The 18958-nt window shown below is 32.3% G+C and overlaps 3 protein-coding genes across 4 annotated transcripts; all 3 read left to right on the top strand.

Annotated features, from left to right (window-relative positions):
- Positions 1–692: 692 nt before the first annotated feature.
- LOC123693803 (splicing factor 45) lies at positions 693–3367 on the top strand. Of its 2 annotated transcripts, none has more exons than XM_045639034.1 (7): positions 693–1039; positions 1149–1329; positions 1490–1608; positions 1817–2008; positions 2268–2418; positions 2600–2679; positions 3078–3367. In XM_045639034.1, exons 1-7 carry the CDS (start codon positions 884–886, stop codon positions 3348–3350), a joined length of 1152 nt encoding a protein of 383 aa, XP_045494990.1. In that variant the 5' UTR covers positions 693–883; the 3' UTR covers positions 3351–3367. The 2 variants fall into 2 exon arrangements, with proteins under 2 accessions (XP_045494990.1, XP_045494980.1); XM_045639024.1 differs by having other exon boundaries at positions 1149–1333; positions 1491–1608.
- Positions 3368–3660: 293 nt separating this feature from the next.
- On the top strand, positions 3661–5708 carry LOC123693792 (GILT-like protein 1). Its single transcript, XM_045639013.1, has 4 exons — positions 3661–4000; positions 4088–4273; positions 4398–4571; positions 4864–5708. Exons 1-4 carry the CDS (start codon positions 3881–3883, stop codon positions 5092–5094), a joined length of 711 nt encoding a protein of 236 aa, XP_045494969.1. The 5' UTR covers positions 3661–3880; the 3' UTR covers positions 5095–5708.
- Positions 5709–14529: 8821 nt separating this feature from the next.
- LOC123690967 (pheromone-binding protein-related protein 6-like) lies at positions 14530–18352 on the top strand. Its single transcript, XM_045635130.1, has 6 exons — positions 14530–14604; positions 16574–16649; positions 17149–17237; positions 17615–17717; positions 18101–18171; positions 18247–18352. The coding sequence occupies exons 1-6, from the start codon at positions 14539–14541 to the stop codon at positions 18262–18264; spliced, it is 423 nt and encodes a 140-aa protein (XP_045491086.1). The 5' UTR covers positions 14530–14538; the 3' UTR covers positions 18265–18352.
- Positions 18353–18958: the final 606 nt, after the last annotated feature.

Here is an 18958-nt window from a genome sequence, read left to right as displayed (position 1 = left end):
ATGGTCATAGTGCAATCTCCAGTGTATTTAGAGGATATAAGCTTCTTGGTAAGAACCAATGGTTAGAACCACACCACAGAACGTGTATTTTCAAAGAATATTAGTTATTATTAAATTAGTTAAATAGTTGTGGAATGATAATAAGCTATATCTCATAAATAAAGATATTGTCACCATCGGGTCTTATACAATTTTATGGGATAGTTCCGTTTTCTCCTTTTGGGGTTCGGATGCTTTAAAATGTTATCTATATTATACTCATAAGGTGCGTATGTGGGTGCGTACAAATTACGCGTGGCAGTTGCGCGAGCCATTATTCGACCAGATTTGACGCTCATTGCCTCGTTAACCGATGTTCGATGGTTTGTCGTGCGTAATTTGTACGCAGCTTTACACTTTACTTTACTGATTGGAAAATTCCATGCTAGTATGATATTCAAGTACATAATATTATTACTTTCGTGATGTTTTTTTTTTTCGTTTATGATGGCAATAAGACTAAACTATTTGCCAGTGTCAAGTTTTAAAAGGTAGGGAAACATAAATTTTTACAATTATTACAGAAAATTCACGCACGCTTCGTGATATTTAAACGTACTTTTTTGAAAAATATATTGTTGCCATAAAAAATTACCGACACTGACAATTGACACTATGCTGACATTTGGGAACTTGACATGTTTACATTTGACAATTGACATAGGAGCAATCAGCAGTGCTTGTGCTTACTATTTTCAATTTTTCAGTCAAATTTTCAGTAGTATCGTAAATAGTACCAAAAATCAAAATACAATAAGAAATTTTTTAAGAAAAAAATTTTTTTTTCTGTATTTCGTGTTTAACGAAGACTTTTGTATGAGTAGTAGCACTGTAAGCGGTAAAGATGTCATTGTATGATGATCTTGATACAATAAAAGCTCGAACAACAGAAAAAGTCGCAGGATGGTCTTCAGGAATTAAATTATTGCAATCTCAATTGCAACTAAAAAAAGCTGCAATTACCCAGCCAAAAAGGGAGGCTCTAAGACGATCTAATCAGGTAAAGCTAACTACTATTTTGATTGTGAATATTATATTATGTAAAATAATAAATATATTATTTTTATATTAATATAAAAAGTAACTAATGTATCATTTTCATCATGTAGGTTCTAACTCCTGTCATAGATCTGAAAAGTAAACAGAAAGATGAAGACGAACCCAACTCAGACAGTCCAAAGAGTCAATCTAAAGTGTTGTCAGCAACATTGAATGTCCGAGATTTTGACTGGAATGTTGCAAATGAGTATGATCCCATGTGGCCCAATGACTATGAAAAAGTTGCTAAAGGTATGTTGATGTTTATAGGGTGTCAGTCACTTTCTTAACAATAGACCTATAAGTAAAGTAATTTATCTCTATTTAAAATAAAAAATTCAACAGCAATACCCATTAGTACATGTACATTATATTTTAGGAAGAAATGTACTTCCCTTCTATTCTATTACAGATATGCAAGCCAAAAGACTTCAAACTGATGGAGGAGATAGAGACAGATCAGATAGAAAACGTAAATCACGCTTTGGTGACGAAGAAGATGCTATCCCTGAGAAGACACTTATACCAATGGTATTTTTGGCATTATTTTGCGCAATATTTAAATATTGAAACATTTTTTTTTCATGTTAATTAATAGCTTATCTATAATGTATAAACATCCCAATAATCTATAATCTATATTATAGAAGTAAACTATTAATAAAATAATTGAATGTGTCTAACCAAAGAATTCAATATATTATTAAAAGATAAGATGACTCTAATTAAAAAATTACAGCAACCAGAAGAAGAGGAAGCGGAGGAGATATCAAAAAGAGCAGCTGGTGCAGCGATAGCACCACCACCTTCTCTTACTGCAGAAACACCCTCACCACCGCCAATGCTTCCCACACCTTCCCCTGGCTTTTCAATTGGTGGATATGGAGCTAGCTCTGTTGCTGCCAAAATTATGGCCAAATATGGTTTTAAAGTAAGTTGTGTATTAAGAGAGATAATATTTTAATAGATGTGTTATAATCTTCCTCAATTTGATACATTTTCAATATAGCAATTTGAATCCAATAATGCATGATATAATATATTGAATATAGAACTGATAGAATAAATCATTAATGTTTACAAAACATTCTTATTAATCATTACTTTGAGATGCAAAGTTCCTTACTTAATGGAAAATTGTGGATCCTAAGTTAAGAAATTAACTATGCCTTTTGATATTTTATCATTAGGAAGGTCAAGGTCTAGGGAAGAAAGAGCAAGGCATGTCAGTCGCACTGCAAGTTGAAAAGACTTCCAAAAGGGGTGGACGAATTATACATGAGAAAGACAGTGGTTCTATGCCACCACCCAGTTTTGCTATGCCAGCACCCCCAGGTCCAGGTATGTTGAAATATTGAAATTATTTGAATTGTAAAACATTTTATAACTTCTAAATCAAGCTCAAATGCCTTGAAAATAGTATTATTACACTATATTTATTTTTGTGTTGAGAAAATTCAATAACTTAAAATCTATCTTTTTTTAATTATAATAAATCTGAAATATGATTATTATTTTTTAGATTCACCAAATTCACAAGCAAAACAAGAGCCATCTATTACAGAAATTATGAAGTCACCTAGCAAAGTTGTTTTACTTCGGGTAAGCTGACAGTTTAATTATAAATATCGCATGCTTGTTTAGAATAAGTGCTGATTTACACAGGGTCAGTAACTGACTACAAATTCGAGGCAAATCAGTGCTGACCCGAAAAAAAACCCTGTGTAAACAGATTTGAAGTCAGTACAGAGGCTTGAAGTGTATGTAAACAGTTAAAGTCAGTCGCGACACAGAATTTCGGCGCCGCGACTGATTTGTCTACTGACCCTGTGTAAATCAGCACTACTCCCTTGTGTGATAAATTACTGGCAATTATTTTAAGTACATTATTCAATCAACCAGCTCGTATGTCGTAACTATAACCACAGATTAAGTAACTTTATTTATTTTTAAAAATATATAATGACTAAATGCACATTATGTCTGTATGTTCTTTATAGAATATGGTGGGCCCAGGTGACGTAGATGATGAATTGGAACCAGAAGTTAAAGATGAATGTAACACAAAATATGGGGAAGTAGTAAAAGTAGTAATTTTCGAGATGCCTAATGCGCCCTCAGATGAAGCAGTTCGGATATTCGTTGAATTTAAGAGGATCGAAAGTGCTATAAAAGCTGTAGTTGACCTGAATGGTAGATTTTTCGGCGGTAGACAAGTAAAAGCTGGATTTTATAGTGTGGAAAAGTTTAATGCATTACAATTGACTGAATAATAAATTCTTAATGAGTATGATTATTTTTGTTTTAACCACTAAATAAACGAATTCATCGATTATTCATCGCAGTCATACCTATAAGAAATAAAAATACTAGGTACGGTCTTTGCGCCGAGTATTCCTAGTATGATCCTCCTATTTTTTCGGAAGTTGGGTAAAAATTCTGCATTATTAATCTTTGTCTGTAATCAAAGACTCTATGGTAGGTACTGTGTTGGTCACTGGTACTTGGTACTGTGCAACCATTTTGACACTTCATGACACTTGTAGGTAAACTATAAAAATAATATGATCAGTAATCTGTTGTGTCAACTTTGTGCCAATGTCAATTGTCACGTGAATTTTATAGCCGATGAGTGACCGCTGACATACCTACCAAATATTATATTTGTTATTTTTGTAACTTATTTGGTATTTTGCTATCTAAGGAAAATTTCTAACTATGAAGTCATAAAATATTTCATTATCTGATTTAAGTGTTGCTGTTTTATATTAAGTTTTTCAGTGTTATTAATACGAATTCGAAAATGGCTTATTTGTGCAGTCGATATAAAATAATTGTCCTGATCATGGTTGTGCTAATTATGTGGCAAGTTTATGCTAATTATTCTCGTTTTGTCTTGAAAAAATCTGCAACTACGCAAGCGGTTAGTATTTCATTCATAATTTTTATTTAATATGTATTCAACATTGAATCAGCCTTTTTTTTAACTCTTATAATTATTTTATTACAGAGTAATATACTACAATTGGAAGATGATGCATACAATACGCATAAACAGAACAAAGTTAAAATAAGAGTGTATTATGAAACACTATGCCCAGACTCAAAGCACTTTTTTATTAAGCACTTAGGGCCAGTTACTGAAAAGCTTTCAGATTTCATTGATGTGGCTTTAGTTCCATATGGGAAAGCAACTGTAAGTATTATCAACACTATAATTATTATTAAATGTATTTGTCAATTATATACTGTACAATACATAATTCACATTGTTCATATCAAATTATTGTGTCAATAGATTTGTTTTTAAATATTTACAGACAACAGAAAAAAATGGACAGTATTACTTCAAATGTCAGCATCTAGAGGAAGAATGCTATGCTAACAAAGTACATGCCTGTAGTATAGACATTCTAAATAATATGGTATCAGCTGTGAAGATAACAGTGTGCATGATAGAAGATAATTATGATGCTGATGCTGCTCTGTCACGGGTAATACTTGAATTTTAATATGTATTTCGTGAATAAAATAATTTAAAATTATATACAAAATTAAACACTCTTATTAGAACATTATGTTAATCCCTCAGCCCCGGAATCACAGACTCAATAGAAAATCTATTGTGTTGCGGTCTCATTGGGCAGCTCGGTGGTCAAAGGGTTAAGGATATAATGAGATATACTAGTACGACAATTATAGAGAATTAAAACAAAACTATGAATAAAGTTTGGAGTTTATTTGTTAATTATATTTAATCTCATAACATTGTATTTTATGTTTCAGTGTGCGAAACAATTGAATATTGAACCAGAACCTATACTTAACTGTGCTGGCAGTGCTCATGGCTCAGAACTATTAAAGAAATATGGTGACGATACACATATCTTAAAACCGACTTTTATACCAACTATATTATTGAATAGTTCAAAGGACAATCAAGCAGCTATACTTAAGAATTTCCTGTTAGAAGTATGCAAATTAATAGCAATGCCACTACCGCCTCCGTGTTTGTGACATTTCCGACTAATTCGTAACAAATACATTCAATTAAATTAACCAAAAGTCTGAGAATATTGACATAATATACATACATATATGATATTATGGATTTATCATAATGCATAATGCATACATGTGATCCATTGTGTCTGGTTTATGCAGACAAATTGCTTTGATTTTAACTGAATTTTATAGGGATTCCAATGTATTAAGTATTTGTTCCTGTACTACTTTTGTTCCTTAAAATGGTATTAGTAATTGTAATTATTGTATTAAATTACATATATTCTATTTGGATTTGTGAGGCTATTAAAAATTATATCTAAATTATTTACTTTTTAAATAGTGAAACTTCTTTACAATCAATCTATTTATCTTTACAAATATCTTATATTGGGTTGTGTTTTAATACTTATTAAGTTTTTTAGGAACTGATAATTAAGGATTTTTTGTATCAATTAGGTTCTTGCCAAATACTAAAACGCTCACTGTGATTAGTTTAAGGCTGGTTACAGAGCTTGACCGACCGTCAGTGCGTACCGTCGGTCCTGACGATACGCATCAACAATTGTATGACTATGACACTAATGCGCATGACAATACGCGTGCGTATGGTCGGTCTAGCTATGAACGGTTTTCTGAATTTCCATTTATATGACAAGCGCGACTGACGTACGCACTGATGGTCGGTCAAGCTCTGCAACCAGCCTAAAAGCATTTTCAATAATAATTTTTGAATATTATGTAATCAATTGGTGACAATGGAACAAACATAACTGTATTTTATTTAATATTTTCCTTTTTAATAAAAAATCGAACACATGTACATATTTTTTTGTATTGACGGAATTGAATTATTTATAAAGAACTAATTTAATTACAATGAAATAATTTTTTCTAATAAATTGGACATTTATTATATTGTTCACTGTAAGTATATTTATTTTTATGATTCTTCACAGTCTAAAACCTAACCTAACAGTAGTTCTCGAGATTAGCGCGTTCAAACAAACAAACAAACAATCAAACAAACTCTTCAGCTTTATAATATTAGTAAAGATTAAATAAGATACATCAGGTCACATCACACAGATATTTTGCATAACTGGATACTATAATAAGCATAATAAATACTCATTCAACATTTTTTTTTATGTGTATATTGAAATACAAATGTTATCTTTAGTACTTAGGTAAATATATTTCTTCGGCGAGTGCGTTTCGATCTGCTGAATCGATTTTTAACAGACTTAAAAAAAAGGAAGAGGATAGGAGGTGAATTATTCTTTTGTGTTTTCAGGTGGATTCGATAATAATTTAGATTTAGGATTTAGACTTTTAGAGGAAATGCTTCAAATTATAGTTATTATGTAAAAAGTAGTAGGCGTTATAGTTTCAGATTGATACACAAAAATAAGCATGCTACAGCACTGCCAAGTATTGTCAAAATCGGGTCAGCGGTTTCATAGAAATCAATGATTTTGTAACAATAACAATTTTGTTAAAAAGCACTCGTTCTCTTTTGCCATTTACCTAACGATTACACTGGGGTGTGTGTAAGCACTTAATCGAGTAATCATACGCCAAAACTGCCTAATATAATTCTGGAAAAGTACCGAGAGTCCGAGACTGTTAGAGCGGCCGCACATGGACTGCTTCAAGCAGTGGAGACTGACTGCTTGAAGTCGCGACCGCACGGTGAAATATAGACATTCATTCACTGCTGTACACATGACTGCTCTAGCAGTCGCAACCGCTTCAAGCCGTCAACTGCGCGGTTGGTAGCTTTCTACTCATGTGTTGGTAGCGACAGCTCGAGAAGTCCGTGTACGTCGCTCAGCCGTTAACTGCCCGTGTACGGCCGCCTTTAACACGATTTAATTTAAACATAACTAAAAACTAGAACAAGGAAACCACAAGGAAACTGTCATCAAGAAATAACATCAGAATCGGTCCATCCGTTTGTTAGCAAATATGCAATCGACAAACATCGACGCTTCAGTTTAGGAAACCCTTTGATTTATCCGTGTCAGCCGTCAGGGGATAAAAACGAAGCGAACTTACTCAAAGGTAGCTGATAGTTAAATAAATAATAAAATACAATAATTAATTTATTTCTTTCTTTCTTTCTTCTTTCTAATAGGTACCTAGGTAATTATATATACGCACGAACTAGGCACGAACGAAATATTTATAGAATACAAATATTATAGTTCAAAAATAGATATATGTATCTACTATTTATGTGCAAAAATAAGTAGGTATTTGCAATTAGAAATTAAAGATTAACGGATTTTAAACGCGATTTATTCATTATATTATTTTCCCGACGTTTCAGTCTCCCCGTGACCACGCTCGCTGTAAAGTGTTCGAAACGTTGGGAAAATAATATACATACTAATATAATATTATAAAGAGGAAAGGTTTGTTATGTATGTATGTTAGTATGGTTTTCACGCAAAAACTACTGGACCGATTTTGATGAAATTTGGCACCGACAATCTTTAGACCCGGAGAAAGAACATAGGCTACCTTTAAAAAAAAAGCCGGGGCGGACCGCTAGTAATGAATAAATCGCGTTTAAAATCCGTTAAAAAGTCTTTAATTTCAAAATGTATAATACTCGCGTAAAATCAAACACTAGAAAATACTAGGTATTTACAATATTTTGTTCTATAACAATACGATGGAATTGCTTTTTAAATTTAAATGTACGAAAACCACAAATTATGTACATAACACAAAAACATAATTTACTTACAAGTATTATTATTATTCAATATTACCTACCTACATACTCCAACTTCTTCGAGTCAACAAATCTCATCTAAGTACAATCGTAAATCATATCCAGAATATTTTTATAATAAGCTCCCTAAAAGCACAAGACGGGATTCGTACCTCATCGCGATTCAATTTGAAACGTTCTGACAACACCAATTTCCTGTCGTCTAAATACCTTTGCTTCAAAAACTGTTTCGAACACAATAATAAATCTTCACTGAAATCACGCTCTAATTTCGTGAAAGCCCCGTCTCGCTTTGCTAATTAATATGAATGGCATTTGCATCCGGCTTTTTCTCGCACAGACCATTTCCAACTATTGTTTTGTGAAGATCCTCACAATTTATTCCTATTTTAGTAGACTGCATTTTGCCCGTGGATGCTATTGAAAATAATAAAACGTCTGCCTTTTTGGTTACACTGGAATTAAATCTTTGTTTCCTTAACTGGACGCATGGCAACTTAAGTACGATTATTATCTACACCAGTAATAGATATTATTATGTGAATTATTAGTGCTATATGTGAATGTCTACGTTTTATCTCCATAAGAAGCATCCTCGTACTTCAAGGATTATAATAAAAAAGAATTAACGAAATCGGTTCAGCCGTTCTCGAGTTTTGCCCTAACCAACACATTTGGCGATTCATTTTTATGATATAGATATATTGTGGTTTTCAAAGGTACTCATGAAACCAATTAAAAGTACCTACATATTAACTCAATGATTAAAAGACAAAATAATTCAAGTGGTTGCGAATGAATACCCACATATAACATAGGTGGAGTATTTTTTTTTGTCGAAGCACGCTTATTTATACTTATGCATTTAGTAATCTGTGGTTACCTATAGTTGGAAGATGGTCAAAAATAAAATGCTTATCATCCACTGAAATATTATAAGATGAATGTTTAATTGTAGGTATATTTTGTTCGTGGTCCTGTCCTTGGCTTAAAACCCCATAGCACAACACTAGTATGCCATATTGGCTATTGAACAAAGATATTTCTAAATTGGTAAGTACAGTTTGCCATTTACCATAGTTGCTGCAAATTTTTATGTTTTCGTTTTAACACATGCAGCAGCTGATGATTTATAAAAAAAATTCATTTATTTGTTTTATAACATACTTAGTAGGTATATAATAAGCTTTGAATACAATAAAAAAGAAATGACTGTGGTAGAAGTTATCTACCAAAGTAAAATTATCTGATTTTGAAAAAAATCTATTCATTCTCTCAAGCAGGCATGTCACCATCTACTTTAAATCAGGTAGACTGGTCAAAGGTCAAAGCTTGATCACATACCAAAAAAATATATTAAGTGTATTATATTCTACAATTTTGATATTTTTTTAATTGAATCAATCATATTTATTTATTGAATACAGTTCTAAAACATGCTTATTGCTTTTTTAATTTATTAAATAAGAAAAGTATAATAATAACTTGCAAACGTTAATTTAGGTACCCATACACGGGAAGAAAAAATAAATCTCCTCTACCCACTGAAATCAAACATAAATGATCGTTATAGGGAGGTAGTTGGTACGAATAGGTCCCCTTTATAAAATCCGACACTAACAACGTGATAACCAATTTGGAGAGTGATTGCATAGCACGCACAGCGCACCACACAAGTATCTGCACAGGTATATCTGTCGGTGGAGCGCAAACCGTGTAGTCTCATTAAAACTTTCCTCAGACTGGGCTTGCACGTGTTTTTAATTTTTATCGAGAGCACTCGTCGTTAGCTGGCGGACGCGGGGCGCTTGCTGCGGCTTCGAGCTTTGATTGCGGTAATGACGTCTCTCCCGTCTCCCGTACCACTCGACTCATCTTTTCACTATCTTCATATTTTTTTCTTGCAAATTAATGCATCTTTTTAATTAATGCACGACATATGTAAAATTTTAATAAGACCAAGTATGAATTATGTACCGGGGTTCCGTTCCTAAATTATTTTAGGAACTTAATTATTTTTTCTTTATAACATTGACAAGCAGTTTTATATAAATAAAACACATAAATATATTTCTACAGCCCAACAGCCCATACGCCCATACCATAGTATCAGAATTAGAACATTAGGTACATGAGTGATGGTTGTATTTTGTACAAAGAGAAAATAGCACTTACGTATAAAAATGGAATAAGTTCATACAAACAGGTAGGTATATGATGTAACTTTAAATTTTAATGTTTTTAACGAACTCTAAAAAATAGATAACATTTAAAAAGTGTTATGTAAGTTTATTAAAGGTTTATTTACATTACTTCATGAGTGTTCCTACCTACTGGATAATATTTATACCCTCATAATTATGATTTCGAGATGTTTATCGCAACTTTTTTCAGCTAAACGGCCACCTTATAATTTCATTTAATCATAAGGTACCTGTGTATTAAAATAAATAAATTGAGAATGGAATCTAGTTTGCCTGCATTTATCGAGTTCACTAGTAAAAATGCTTAATACAGGGTGTCCCAATATGAAGCTGGGAGGTAGAGGACCTATCTGCTACACCCCCATGTATGGTCCGCGATTTTTCGATAGTGATAATATTACACCTATTGCCGAATACTATGAGATTTGTATTAATTGTAACGTGAATAATGAATAGGTTAGATGCTTGATTTTTTCTGTGCTAAGCTGATAGATAGGCCAATTCAGTGGTGGTTGAAGGTTCTTTCTATCGTTATTAATGGATGAACTAAAAAACTGATTACTTTTCGTGGTTCAAGTAATATGTATGGAATATTGAAAACCTTCCTTATTTGTATTTTATCATTAACCTAAAATGTTTTTATTAAATTGAATGGAAATAGACAAAAATGTATTCGTTTATTTTGGCTATTGAAAAATTTTCGATAATCCCACGCTCACTTTTACAAAGTGCAATCGACATGAAAAATCCATTAAGGTCGTTTAGGTCGGTACCGGGACGGACGTAGGCGGCGCCAGTGACCGTGCTAAGCGGATTTGTTGCATCCTCGCCGGCATCCGCATCCACTTGCCATGCTGATGCACACGTCTGCATCATCGCACCCTTTATGTGCCGTAATAGTATCCTGTTATACACTTACGGGCTTTGCAAGATACGTTAAAGCGTTTCGAATGATCATCATAATACTATGTAAAATAATCATCATATTTATACATTATAGAGATCAATTGTGCAAGGATACTGGTGAATAGACCTCACGGAAACAACGCACGGAATCGTGATTATAGATACTTACTACCTACTGTAGTAAAGGTAAATCAATGTATCAAAGGTAAATCAAAATACGTATATCAAATGAGATGAGCACAGCTCTACAATCCATAATACATACTACTCTATCATAAAATTAATAGGTAATGTATCTATTACTTTATCATCCGCGTTATTAATTATTATTTAAAAAATGAACCAAATAGAAAGAATTTATTATATCTATTAATCTCAAATTTATCTTCAATACCAATGGAAATACCTACCTATAGCAACGTTCAAATGTTTAAATCAATAGAAATCTAAATAACAAGACTATGGTTTAAATCCATCACGAATATTTTCATCTATATCGTAGTCAACATAAAGTTTAATTTGTATGTAATGTAGAAACTTTTGGGTAAACATAAAGATGATTTCACAAGCTGTCTTCGGGCCATTAATAATCATTATGTCTGATATCCTTTGGCTTATTGTAGACTCGGCGGGCGTGCTCCGCATATTTTGACATTAATTTTATAATTATTGTGATACAACAATAAAGACCTTGCTAACAAAAACGTGTATTCTCTTCCGAACCTTCGTCGTCGAAACAATTAATAACAGTTAAAACGTGTCGGAAGATTATAACAGATATTTTAAATTACGGTTTTATTTTATACGCAGGTTTGGGTGGGGATACACAGTTTCAGTCTCCGTTGAAATCAATTGCCAAATTTTAAGGTCACAAAAATGTATATTTATTGTAATCTAACTATAACCAATTTTGTATTGCATCTAATAGGTAAAACAACAAGCCGGATAGGGCAAACATCAAATCATTATGAACATAGTGGTGCCAGAGAAGGTAGAGCAAAATTATTCTAGGTTGAGAATAGTTATTTTTAGCATGTTCTCATTTGTTCGATATATGTGACTAATGCCCGGTTCCTATATTTGAAAAACGATCCGTTTTAGTTACGAATAGTAGTATAATTAACCAAGCGTAAGCGAAAATCGTTCCTATAAAAAACGTCTCGTCAAGCAACTTACCGACGGCTTCCTACTGACGGATGGGAGGGTTACTATTAACGAACGGTAAGCATATTGTATGGAGAAGACAGTTTATCGCGTTCCTATAAATATTTTTAATGTCATTATGCTGTCAAAGTTACTATTCGTATAGCATTTTGTTTACCCGTCGATTTCGGGCGGTTAAATTCTTACTATTTCATTGTTTCCGCTTCAATATCGAAATGTGGAGTTCAGATAGTGATAGAGAAGTGTTTAATATTATATCGAATATCGGAAGAAGATAGTGGGCGTGAAAGAGTATATATTATAGAGAAAGAGTGGATTTTTTTGCGACCCTGGATTCTCACGAATTTCAATTGAGATTTCGACTTGATAAAGAATCTGTTGAACAATTACTTCTTGAAATTTATCCATACGTACGAATAAAAGGAGCCAGGTTAGTTTAATGGAGGCATTAATATTATACCAAACACGTCTAACCTTATTACATAGGTACCTACCTAATTTATGTTGTCATTTCAGGAATCATGGGGTATCTCCATAACATCAATTACTGTTGACGCTGAGGTTCTATGCTTTAGGCACAATATCGATATCAGTGGCAGACCTATTTCCCTTGGTCACGGCATCACGCGTGAACGGGTGGACCGATTTCGATAATTATTTTTTTATAATGTTCCTTGAAGTACGAGGATGGTTATTATGGAAAGAAAACATAAACATGTACCAAGGGCGAAGCCGGGGCGGACCACTAGTATATTTATATGTATGTCTATGTTTGCAATGTAGAAATCAATTTTTTAAACATTGTATTGTAAATAATAAAAAATAAATAAAAGTACATAATAAAATGGAATAAAAGTTTTATTTCTTTATTACCGTTTAATTTTACATAGTAATATGTAACTACATAATATATGCCAAAGAACTGTCCTGTGATTCTTACACGACAACCCTCCATCGATTATCATCTTCTATATTATATTCCTTGACGCTGTAATAGGCTCTCTGAACTAAATACATTTTTTACATAAGATTTACATTTAGCACTACCTAACAAATTCTTTTTCTACCGTATGTCTAGATATATTGCTTAATAATATACAAAAATTAATTAGTTATTGTGTGTTCAGTATTTCAATTATTGTGTGTTCAGTATTTCAATTATTTCTTCATAATATTTGTCCATCATCCTTATTATGTTTGAATTTTTTGGCTGAAAATAAAAAGTTTTCCTGGTAGGTATTTGACCAATTTTTGCATTAAATGTGTTGGTCAACGAAGTCCAACATTCATCCTTTAATTTATTCGTAGAAGCATTAGTCTCCTTACTGGTTATAATAATTGAGCAATCTCGTCTTTACTCATAGCCTTCTTCGATTTCTGTAACAGAAATATATTATGTTTGACTTTAAAAGTGTCCGAAGCAAAAAGTAAGCGGCAGACGATTTTAAAGAAGAAATATAAAGGCGTACTTACCGGCGTAATATCCATTTTTAATAAATATATAAACAGTGGTCGTTGTATTGTTATTCTTTAATTATAAAACTTGACAATGAATCATCAATCAACAATGAATGACAATAATTTGACAACTGACAAGCAATGCACGCGTGCGCGAGAAAAACGTTCCGTTTTTGCTTTCTGTGTAACGCATTAGGTTGTTTAGAAGGAAAATTATCACGCAGATGTCTACAAATATATAGTTCTTTAGTATTAGTTCTTTATTAATAAGAAACTTTATTCTTAAAGTTTATAATTCGGCTGTATATTTAACTTATTTTGTCCTGAATTTTGTGTTATTTTAATTTCAATTTGGCTTATAACGAAACGTACATCTGTGAGTGAAGAGGGCTCGGTATTTTTATGACCAACGGATGTCCGTCGATAGCACGTCAAGAAATAAAATTGTGGAACGGTAATAACGACTCGTAGTTAGTTCTAGAAAAACGGATAGTAGCTTTGATACTATGACGATCCGTTGAATATAGGAACCGGGCATAAATTACTAAAACAAATATGGAGTACTTCATATAGACAAACAAAGTACAATCTGCTTAGTTCGAGACTAGATGGCGTTACGTGAATTGCCTAAGAATTTAATAGTTAAACAACAGTATTGTACCTATAACTGTTTTATCCATTTTTTAGGTCTTGTTACATATGTTTGTTTATACTTAAGCTGAAATAATTTATAATCCTATTTGACAATATTAGATACTCAAGTCCTCAAAAACCCTGACCGTTACCAAGGTTTACCTACTCATACTATGATTAAGACAATAAACGCAGATTGCACAGCGGAAGCACTTCGCAATTGATTATAGAACTCTTTGTAGATGATGTGTTAATTGTCACTTTAGCTCATAATTGCTCAAAGGTACTTCATAGAATTATAAATAGCAACAACATGTAGTTGTCTCAGAAGGGCAGCGAAACGCCATGGCGGCGGCGCTGCTTATTTGTTTACTCTTAGTAACATTTGGTCATGGGGCGAAGGAGAAACCGGTAAGCGTTTTTAAATCATTCTTATATCAGTCCTTACACCTCGTACTATTATACAATATTCATATTGAATTATGTTCTAAGTTACTCTCGTATCTAACATCTAACATCCTAATATATATATTATAAAGGCGAAAGTTTGTATGGATGTATGGATGTTTGTTACTCTTTCTGTTAAATTTAGCACACATATAGAGGGTAACTTGGATTAACACATAGGATAGTTTTTATCCCGGAAATCCCACGGGAACGGGAACTATGCGGGTTTTTCTTTGAAAACGCGGGCGAAGCCGCGGGCGGAGAGCTAGTAGGTAATAAATCTCTATTCCAAAGCGAGGTTAACCTAATTTACGTGCGAATTTAAAATCGAAACATAGAAAAAATTAATTTGACACTACAAACGGCGTTGATCCGCAGGATTTTAATCAGGCCTGACATCCACTTTACAAAGCAGACTTGGCATAAGAAGGCAAGGACCCTTGTATCGCAAACTGCTCACATATGTGAGTGACTGTCTCTATGGTCCCTTGTTTCCTGTGACAGCCGAAATCGAGGCTTGTTCCCGACAAACCGGACGTTCTCCATATGTCGTTTAACACGACAAGCCTTCTACATTGATCTTAAAAATCACAAGGACTCAAGAGCATATTATAACGTACAGTACCAATGAAAATTATGATGTGCCAGGTCCGTCATAATATCTATTGGTCTTCAGTTAAATCATCTATCATTTTATCTATGAAGTTTCTAGCGCGATTGAAGAAAAAAAAATCTACAAAACAATTATAATTAAATCAATAGAGTTTAAAGCTCAGTTGTAAATTGTAATATTGCAAACTATAGCACTACAACGCAACGGTAAAAGAGTCTTGTGAGACCATATCGTTTTAGATATGATAAACACACTCGAATTCTTATTAGATACCTACGTATGAAATATAAGAAATTTTAGCAATACATAGAATTCTTTGAAAACGCTAACAACCATCTTTCAACGTCAGCTTCGGTCCACGAACTTATGTGACGTTATAAGATAACCCTTTCACCTAAACAAAAAAGTTTATTTCCAATGTCTGGAAGAAAATGTACATTTTTATGTTTCGTTTAATTCGAATTGTTATTTTACAAATATTAACCGACACGTCCATGGACGAGATATAACTCAAAATATATATTCTTGATGTAGAGCAACTATATATTGAAGTAGATTTTTTCAGTGCAAAATAAAAATATTTGATTAATGAATTGGTCTACTAACATATTATAAACAGATTGATTCGAAATCAATTTTTTGCCGGTGCCTATTAGTAATTGATCGCAATAGATAATCGGTATTATTTAGATATAGCTATATTTTTATAGAATGACCATGGTTTTATATTTTAAGTCCGATCCGAAGAAAATAGTGTGATGTTGTTATGTAACTAAATAGTTATGATACAGTGGAAACACACACTAAGCTTTTAAATTAATATTTGATCTTATGATACAACTTGATGCGCTATGGGTTGGTCCCACTGGAATCTCGGCTTAATAATTTTCTTTGAGAATTTTATGTCATTTTTAATATTAAAGTGATGTCTTTGCGTCACTACGTTCACAAAGAAAATATTTAAGAGGATATATCTAAGAGATTATATAATGTAGTCTGTAGTTGGGTTGAGAATGCGTAAACGCGAGTCACTACAAATTTTCCTAATGCGTTTTCTTGTAACTGACAGTCTTAGTAATTCATTTTTTTTCCAAATACGTAGTGTAAAAAGTTATAAAGTATATTTATATAACAAATGCTATATTAATAAACTTATACACGTTTTGATGTACTGTAAATGTGTTTGACATCGTAATAAACTTGTTTCTGAACTTGTCTATTACTCTCATACAAAAAATTGTCCTTTGAGAGAGTTCAAATACAACCGAGATTCGAGGTAGCTCGTAAGAAAATTGATTTCATAAGTGAATCGTATTTCAGGAACTTAGCGATGAAATCAAAGAAATAATAGAGCATGTTCACAACGAATGCGTCGGTTTGACTGGGGTCGCCGAGGGTGAGTTCAAAAAACAAAATAGCTATTTATTTCATCTTACCTTTGTGCTACTTTCGTTTATTTTGACGCATATACATTTTTTTGTTCGCGGCTTAACTTATGCCATAGCTATAACAATAACCAGAGAGGAACATTTATTTTCATTGTAATATAAAATAGTAGAGTAAGTACGTTATAGTAATAAATTATTATTATCTATAATTATTATATTAGAACCTAAACATGATGTGTAATAAGTAGGTAGTTAAACTTCACAACGTGTGCATATGTATGTATATTTACCTATTTCTGCATATGTGTGTATATTTACCTTTTTCTATAAATTGTATAATTAAAGCTGTAATATTCATTTGTCTGGACTAGAATACTACACAACACAAGTGACAAATTTCCATGATAAAACCAGTGATTCTTTTCCCTGACTGAATAATCATGTGACGTGTAATATTTATGTGATATTCAAATACATTAAAGACTCTTTATTCTCTCTTGCCCCCAGAGGATATAGCGAATTGCGAAAACGGCATATTTAAGGAGGACAACAAATTGAAGTGCTATATGTTTTGCCTACTCGAGGAGGGTAGCCTTGTGAGTTATCTTTCTTTTGTTTTTATCTCATCTTCCTCGGTTAAAAAGAGTTCCGACGATTAGAGTGTTTGTTCGTGTTACTGCCTGCGGGTCTTCAGGTGCGTTTTAATATTAATTAATAATTGGTAAACTGTCATTCTACGCATGTATTTTAATAATTTTTAAAAGCTTACAGGAATAAATATAAAGACGGCAAAACTAGTCAAATAAATGAAGTGGTATTGAATTTTCCTGATTTTAATAGTTTTCAGAGTTTTCAGAGGACACCGGGTATAATATACCTAGTCCAAGTTTCAAAATAGGTTAAGTTGTGTGAGTTGTACATCTGGAATGCAAAACAAAATTAACTCTTTTTTGATGTAACTTCTCTTTAATAGGTCGACGATGATGGCAACGTAGATTACGACATGATGATAAGTCTCATTCCTGAACAGTATACTGAAAGAGTTACCAAAATGATAACCGCCTGCAAACATTTAGGTATGAATTTTAGTTATTTTTTCTTAATTCATATAAATAAACGTTGTGAACTTAACGTAACACAGAATATAAAGTATGGATAATTAATATAGGGATTAATTAGCAATATCTTGGGGTTTTTAGACAGTTTGTTGGATAACGCAACTGCCACCAACAATACAATCATTATAATAATAAATTCGTAGTTACTAAAATAATATAATGTGGTTCTTGAAAATTATCTTTATATAATCTTGTGTATAAAGATTACCAAAAAATGAAATTTCATGAAGTACTGAATATGTTGTAAATGATAAGTAGAGTAGCTAATAATAAACTTGTATATAAGAAATTATCATGATATGATTTAGCTAACAGATACAAGTTTATTATTTTTTTCACAGATACAAGGGATAAGGATAAGTGTCAAAGAGCATTTGATGTTCATCAATGTTCCTATAAACAAGATCCAGACGTAAGTTTTGATTATTAATGAATGAAAAATCTGATAAAACAAGGCATAAATTTTTATTTATAATTTATTTTTCAGTTCTATTTCCTCTTCTAATATTATTTAACTCAAGTTGAGCGACGCTGACGAAGCCGAGAAGCTGTAAATATAAGTATTTAAGTCAATAAAGCATAATAAACAAATACATTGTAATTTATTTGACCAAAAGCTGATTCACGATGGCTGAACTCATACAAATAATTCATAACCCTTTTTATTCTATTTGTATAATATTAATTTGAAAAACGTTATTACTGCTTCCTGTTGAGAAGAAATCTTGTAAATAAGGACGTAATTTGGCTTTTGCCGCGGGCCGCACGCCCGGCTATTTTTTATGAAATACTTCTCAAGTTTATTCAGATTTTGAAAGAAGTATTATACCAAGGAATTAATTTGCTTCACAAGAAATAATTTCTGCGAGGAAAAATAAATGAGTTTGAATCTTGTAAAATGTGTAATTGTAATCTTTAGTGAAATGAAATTCAAAGGAACTCCTTCGTTGAGAGGCAATTTTGAATCTCGTATTTCTTTTATTCATTTGAGACTTGCCTTTATGACTAAAGATTATTAAAGACAAAAACACTTGTTTTTAAAGCATCAAGATTAATATTACACGATCCTTTTTTAAATCATTTGCTATTTAAATTTAAGTTTGCAAGAAAATATGTTCCACCATAGCACCATAGTTCTTCTTATAATTTAGGAAGTATAAATCCTATCAACTTTATAACAATAACGATAATATTCATTG

The sequence above is a fragment of the Colias croceus genome, chromosome 1 (genome assembly GCF_905220415.1).
Source record: "Colias croceus chromosome 1, ilColCroc2.1".
Lineage (NCBI taxonomy): Eukaryota > Metazoa > Arthropoda > Insecta > Lepidoptera > Pieridae > Colias > Colias croceus.
Note: the sequence above shows the minus strand (reverse complement) of the source record. Positions and strands in the feature narration are given on the sequence as shown.

Coding starts and splice junctions, on each gene's coding strand:
- LOC123693803 (XM_045639024.1), top strand. CDS start 884: ATGTCATTGTATGATGATCTTGATACAATAAAAGCTCGAACAACAGAA. Junction 2,419..2,599: donor GCCAGCACCCCCAGGTCCAG/GTATGTTGAAAT, acceptor ATTATTTTTTAG/ATTCACCAAATTCACAAGCA. Junction 2,680..3,077: donor GCAAAGTTGTTTTACTTCGG/GTAAGCTGACAG, acceptor TGTTCTTTATAG/AATATGGTGGGCCCAGGTGA.
- LOC123693792 (XM_045639013.1), top strand. CDS start 3,881: ATGGCTTATTTGTGCAGTCGATATAAAATAATTGTCCTGATCATGGTT. Junction 4,001..4,087: donor AATCTGCAACTACGCAAGCG/GTTAGTATTTCA, acceptor ATTTTATTACAG/AGTAATATACTACAATTGGA. Junction 4,274..4,397: donor TTCCATATGGGAAAGCAACT/GTAAGTATTATC, acceptor AAATATTTACAG/ACAACAGAAAAAAATGGACA.
- LOC123690967 (XM_045635130.1), top strand. CDS start 14,539: ATGGCGGCGGCGCTGCTTATTTGTTTACTCTTAGTAACATTTGGTCAT. Junction 14,605..16,573: donor ATGGGGCGAAGGAGAAACCG/GTAAGCGTTTTT, acceptor ATCGTATTTCAG/GAACTTAGCGATGAAATCAA. Junction 16,650..17,148: donor TTTGACTGGGGTCGCCGAGG/GTGAGTTCAAAA, acceptor TCTTGCCCCCAG/AGGATATAGCGAATTGCGAA.